General features: G+C 39.4%; 1 protein-coding gene across 1 annotated transcript in view; it reads left to right on the top strand.

Annotated features, from left to right (window-relative positions):
• The window catches only part of PNPLA4 (patatin like phospholipase domain containing 4), a 51671-nt gene extending 45036 nt beyond the window's left edge, over positions 1-6635 (top strand). Inside the window, exons 6-7 of the mRNA XM_018564935.1 lie at positions 500-652; positions 6504-6635. Of these exons, the coding sequence (XP_018420437.1) occupies positions 500-652; positions 6504-6635 (285 nt within the window). The remainder of the gene's footprint in view (positions 1-499; positions 653-6503) is intronic.
• Positions 6636-6908: the final 273 nt, after the last annotated feature.

Genomic DNA, 6908 nt, shown 5'->3' on the forward strand with positions numbered 1-6908 from the left:
AAAGCTCCCCATTCCCACCCCCGCCCCCCCCCCCTTCATATCAGGAACTGTCTTCACATCAGGAGCTCCCTTCACGTCAGATCCCTCCCCCTTCACACCAGTAGTTCCCCATTCACATCAGAGCCCCCATCACATAAGGAATCTTTATATCAGGAGCACCCTTCACATAAGCGACTCATCTCACATCAGAGCCCCCCTTTCACATCAAGATCCCCCTTCACCTGAGGACCCTCCCTTCACATCAAAGTCCCTACTTGACATCACTAGACCCCTTTCACACCAGGAGCCCTCCTTTCACATCAGAGTCTTTGTTTGCTGGCCACTAATTGCGCTTTTGTAATATCAAACATACTTGCACTGATCCCATATGCACATGTGATATTGTATCCTTCCCAGCCTCATAAATAGCACATCTCTGAGGGTCTCTCCATAGTGTTGTAGAAGGGCAAAGTTTTGTATGAATATAAAAGCCTATTTTTTTCTATATTTCTTTTCACAGAAATGGTTTGATGGTGGATTTTCAAACAGTCTTCCTATTCTGCCAGCTGGGCGAACTGTAACTGTGTCACCATTTTCTGGTCTCCATGATATATGTCCTAACGATAAGAAATATGTGGATATGTATTTTAAAATTGCAAACCAGGACATACTGGTAAGATATTTTATTTGTAAATGTGCATTGTTATCAAGGGATGTGTATAGTATTGTTGGCTATATTTTGCAAATAATTTCAAAGGCATTCTTAAAAGTGGGACATACATTTTTAATTGTTTACTTTACTACAGTAGCAGTGTGGTAGAATATAGTTTACAGCTAATCCCTCTGCGGACATGCTTAGGGGGTCAACAATTGTATTTAAAATCTTATTGAGAAATAGCTCTGTTAAAGTTTGATGCAATTATGGGACTGCGGGTATTTAAAGTGCTATAAAACTCTACATTTTTTAAGTACTTCAGAAGCTGATTCCAATACTTAGTGTACAGCTTTTCCATCTTTTAATCCTTGCCTTTGTTCCAATATAACTACTTTGCTACCAGAGCAATTTTATTTACATGTTTCACACATATTAAAATTGGGATTTATGGCATGAAAACTGCTTAAATCCTGAGACAACTAAAATTTTCTGAAAGCAGATGTCCTGTAGAAAAATTCTAGTTGCAGTCTTTTTATGTTGTACCGTATTTGTGTAAATGTTTATCAAATACATATTTGTAGGAAAAAAATACACTAAAATAAATTTTAGCGCACACAAACACAATGTAATCCCCATTTTTTTGTAAAATATAAAAGATGGGGTTGCATCATGTAGATACCAAAAATGTCAAACCCTAAAATTGTGTGTGTCCGTGAATTCAAGCAAGCAAACAATAGTTTTGAAGTTCCAGCGATGAGGTAGGTGAGAATGACAAGGTGGCAGTTTGTATGTGCATTCTAGAGATTGGAAAGGCGAAAGTGAGGGAGAGGCAGAGGTTCTGCTTGTGGAGGTAAAAAAGAACAAGTAGGTCCTGCAGGACACTGTTAAGAGGCAGCTCACGCCTGACTTGTCTTTGAGAGGGCCAGTGCACATGGAGGAGCAAGTTGAGTAGCTTACAGAGCTTTCCTGTTCTACCTCTTCCCAGGTGTAGAGCAGGCAGTTTTCTACAAATGTGCCCTGCTAATCCCACTATAGCCCCTAAAACTGGCATACAAAAGATGGCAAAATTATTTCAGCACACAATCAGTTACATGCTGCAGAAGGAATTACAAGAATTCCTGTTATCAGGTGTTGAAGAAGAGAGCACCAGGAATACAATGGGAGGGGAGATCAGGAAGGGAGCAGAAATTCCCTGTGATTTTCCTGAAGCAAACCACCAAGTGGGCTCCAGTGATGAGTTAGGTGTGGATGGTAAAGTGGCAGACTGTATGTTGGTGTGAGAGATTGGAGAAGGGAAAGTGATGGAGAGGAAGAGCAACATCAACTTGCACAGAGCTTGAGGGAATAGGTCATACTACTCCAGTAGATGGCACTGCACCTTGGGTGCAGGCCACTGATATTCTTAGCACCACTCAGTGCTCTGCAGTCTGGGCTTTTTTTTCCACACATCTTCTGCCAACACCACAGTTGTCTGCAGTCTCTGCCTGCAGCTTATCAGCCAAACCACCAGTCATTTGGGTACCATATATAATATGAATCTGCACCACAGAGCTTAGTGGATGACACACCTCAATGATACCGGTCAGCATGAAATGGCAAACATTCTTCCATCTCATTCTTCGCTTACCACCCCCCCTCCAGATTCTCCATCTGCATCCACTGCAGCATGTGCAGCCTCAAGGGATAGGGAGTCTCACAAGGGGTTTCAAAGGCTTACCTTACAACACACCAATCATGCCAATCAGGGTAGATAATCAGTATGGGGCCACACAGAGTAGGGCCAAGAGAAGATTTTGTAAAGATTAAGTAAAGTAAGATTTGGCAAAAGTGCTGGCTTTACATCTGCTCCTTTTCCAACTGGTGGAGTCAGCTCCCTTCTTTGAATTTATGGCCTGTGCTACACCATAGTGGCAGGTACCAAGCTGCCATTTTCTTTTGCTCACAAGGCCATCTCTGCCCACCATCAGCAGTGAATATTAATGTTGCCAGGTCACGGGACCGTGTAGTCAGTGACAGGGTCTAAAAGACCACAGATATGTTTAGTGGCTGCTGGGGCTCATCGCTGCAGCTGGTGGTGCCTCATTTTGTCTTTCATGTTGCTGTAGGTGACAGTGCAGTCACCTCTACTTCCTTAGGAGTAGGGGGAAATAGGGCAAACTTCTAGGGGGACATTTTACTTTAAGAGTTGTACCTGGGTTGGTTGAGATTGTTGAGGACACTGTTGTGTGACACAGTGGACTCGGGGTCATCTGTTGCAGGTAATTTAAGGCGAATAACCTCTTTTATGCAGAAATGTCTGTGCAAGTTAACTCTGAAAAATGTTTAGAGACTGCAGATGAGGGCGATGTCTTCCATATGGAATGTCTTTGCTGAGCAATGCGAGTAGTTTCACCTACATATATTAATCTACAAGGACATATGAAAGCATATACTGTACTCTAAATGAGCTAAAATTAAAAAAAAAAAATGATTGTTGAAAAAGAAAAAAAAAGAAAACAGTATGCATTGAGGATGTTTGTTGTATTTCAGCTGCAATGTGCAGTTTTTACTCTGTAATAAGCTTAGAAGAATACCCCCCTCTGTTGGAATTTAATGCTCCTAACCTGTATGATTCTTGTATTTTTGTTACTGATAATTCTTATTTTGCAATAGCTTATTACAAACCACAAACCTAAAAATGTGAGGTGATGGGAACTATCAGAATGTAATCATTTATTCCTGTAATTTGGTTTTGAGTTAATGTCTTTTTACAATGTCCCTCTTCAATGTATACCGGGGAATCTGAAAATGGAGGTTTATAGTAATTAATGTTCAATTGGCTTGAAGAGTTTCTAGAATGAATCATCTCATGTAACTGCTGTAATGATCCAATGTTACTTCTCCACAGTGCAGAAATGTCATCAATATAGTGCCACCATGTGGTGCAGAGTTGCACAAACAGATCATCTGAATTTATTCATGAATGCACCAGCAAAAGAAGGAGTGATAGTCAATCCTTTTTGAATATATACCTGTGTTTGTCCAAGACATGATTACATTCACTTACTGTTGACAGACTCACTACCTCTTCTGGAAGTCTGTTCCAAGAATCAATTACTCTTTGGGTAAAACATCACTATTTAAGTTTAGTTTTGAACTCTCCTCTTTGTTCGTTTGAGGTCATGTCACCTTGTTTCTGATTTTAGCTTCATATTGCAAATACTTACCCTTTTTAACACTATGTATGTGTTTAAAGGTTTCAGTCATGCCCTCACCATTTTGTTTATTTCCTCAAGACTGTACATATTACATTCTTGCAGTCTTTACTAATATGTTTTATCCCTCGGACCTTTTACTATTTGTGTTGCCTGTCTCAGGACTCTTTATATCTTATTTAAATCTTTTGGAAGTGAGGTCTCCAGAACTGGACATAGTATTCTGAATGAGGCTTAACTATATAGGGGTGATGCACCCCAGAATTCTATTTGCTTTGGCAGGCCACACAGTTTGCTAATCTAAATGAGGACCCTAAAATATTTTCCTTTCTAGTTTTGGCCAACACAGTGCTCACAATATTGTACTCTATGAGAAGATTATTTTTAGTGCATTATTTTGCATTTAGAAATATTGAACTTCAGTTTTTACTGCTTTGACCAATCTTCCAGAAATGCCAAATCATGCTCCATGTTGCAAAAACATCCAGGAATAGCAACCCTATTGCACACCATTGTGCCATCAGCAGAATGGCATACCTTGTTCACAAAACCATCAGTTATATCATTTACAAACAGATTAAATAGAACAAGTGCAGGACCCTGTGATATACAAAGACATGCTGGTAGGTTAATTGGCTCCTCTCTAAGTTGGCCCTATATGTATGCATGTGAGATAGTGACCTTAGATTGTAAGCTTCTTGAGGGTAGGGACTGATGTGAATGTGCAACTCTGTAAAGTGCTGCGTAAATTGTCGGCGCTATATAAATATCTATAATAATAATAATAATATACCACTAGTGATTGGTCTCAGGTCAGAATGAACCCTATTTACATCCACACTTATATTCCTATCCTTTAGCCAACTGCATATCCATTAAAACACCCAGGGGTTAAGTCTTAGCTTGTACAACAGTTTTAGGATATAATTATGTAAGCACTGTATCAAATGCTTTGCTGAAATCAAGATGGGTCATGTCCAGAGCACTAGCCTGGTCTAAAACATTTGTGGCAGTCAACAAATTCCCATTAGTCTTACATTTTCAGCCCTTGCCTGCCAGGTTGCATGTGGTGTGTTTCAAATGGTCATTGATCTTTCTTTTTAGGAGTTATTCCATTAATTTTACTACTACAGATGTAAAACTCACTGTTCTGTAGTTGCCACATTCTTCCTTACTACCCTCCTTGTGGATAGCTATACACTATTAGCTGTCCACAAATCATGGGGGACTTCTGTTAACCAGTTGACATCCGCGGTGTTAAACCCCCTTCCCATCCAGGCCATTTTTCAGTATTCAGCGCTGCGGTACTTTGACTGACATTTATTCCGTCATGCAGCGCTGTACTGAAATGAATTTTATACCCTTTTTTGGGGACAGATAGAGCTTTCTTTTGGTGGTATTTATTCACCACTGGGGGTTTTATTTTTTTACTATATTAAGGAAAAATTACCGAAATTTAAAAAAAAAAACAGTTTCCCCTATATTAAATGATAAAACATTTATTATTACCCAATTTTTTGGTAAAATATAAAAGATGGGGTCACGTCGGGTAAAAAGACACTAAACATGTCAAGCCTTAAAATTGCGTGCGCGCGCGAAACCTCAAAAAACGATAATACCCAAAATTGGCCCTAGGCGACGCTTTAAAAGCTGTTACCGCTCATCAGTTTAGTGTTATCAGTGATTGATGGCCCTAAAATGATTGCTCTCACTGCGACGTTCGCGGCGATATGTAACATGTGTAGCGCAATTGTAATTTTTGCGCGCTGGGGCACCGGACGCGTATTTACGTTTATAGGCGCGTAAACGTGGGGGTGGGGGAGTTAAACATTTTGGGGGGGGTTTTTCCCCTTTTTTTATATGTGACTTTTATTTTATTTTACTTTTTTATGTGTTACTTTTATTTTTTTTTATTTATATTTATTTTTTTTGCACTTATTGGTATTGCTATTATATAGGGGGATAACAACCCTGGGGGGGGGGGTGCCGCGAACGAGCACATATAGGCGATCGGCGGGCTATGGACCCGCCGATCGCCTATATGTGAAACACCCGGTAACGGGTGTGTGCATTTAGCGGGTCTTTTCTGCCCGTGCGTGCCCGCTAGGGGGCGCGCGCGAGCAGAAAAAAATTGCCGTCTGGAGACGGCAACCCGCAGATGCTGCAGTGCCGTCCGTCCGTTTTTTTACTACGGGCGGACGGCAAGAGGTTAAAAGAGATTGATTAAAAATCGGTCAATGACCCAACCTGGAAGTTCACTTAGAACTCTGGGATGAATATTATGTCTCGTATAATGTTATAGAATTAATCACCTCCTTAAGTTTTCCTGAGGAAGCAGATTAGAAATCTAGGAAATGTGTTGAGAACTAACCTACACATACATTTGTAAGGAAATGGATATAACATACACTAAGTATCCATAATAGCATTGCATGTATGTGCATTGATTCTTTATGCTGAGTGTTAAACAAGATTTGTAACAAATAGCAATAAAAACATTGATTATTTGGGAGACTGACAAGTGTATTTGATGATAATATAGGGTGGTACCTAGGAAGTCCAATATTTGTCTTTTTGATTGTTTGATTCAGCAATGATTTTTAAAGCTTTGCATGACTGTAATGTTAGAAAAAAGTATTTGTGTTTACATTTCCTCATTTAAACATTTCCATTAGATATCACCAGCAAATTGTCAAAGACTCAGCCATGCATTGTTTCCACCAAGCCGAGCCAAAATGGAGTCTGTTTTTCAAGATGGATTTGAAGATGCAGTGAACTTTTTATGTTCAGAGAATTTGTATGAATAAATAACAGCACCTCTTTGATTATTAAGAAATAGTGTGACTTTTTCTTGTTGCTCATGCTTGAAACCTCATTAATTAGTTGCAAATACAATAACTCTAAGTAATGTATCTTGGTATGTCACAGTGATAAAGAATAAGGAGAAAAGTGTGTTGGTGTAGGTGAGAGTTTTAAACTTATACAGTTATAAAGCTCTAATAAAGTGTTATCTTACTGTATGCATATAATATATGTATTGTGAATTAAAATGAAATTGCAGAAATACATTAGGTTCGAAT

Source organism: Nanorana parkeri, unplaced genomic scaffold (assembly GCF_000935625.1).
Source record: "Nanorana parkeri isolate BGI_ZX_2015 unplaced genomic scaffold, ASM93562v1 scaffold797, whole genome shotgun sequence".
NCBI lineage: Eukaryota > Metazoa > Chordata > Amphibia > Anura > Dicroglossidae > Nanorana > Nanorana parkeri.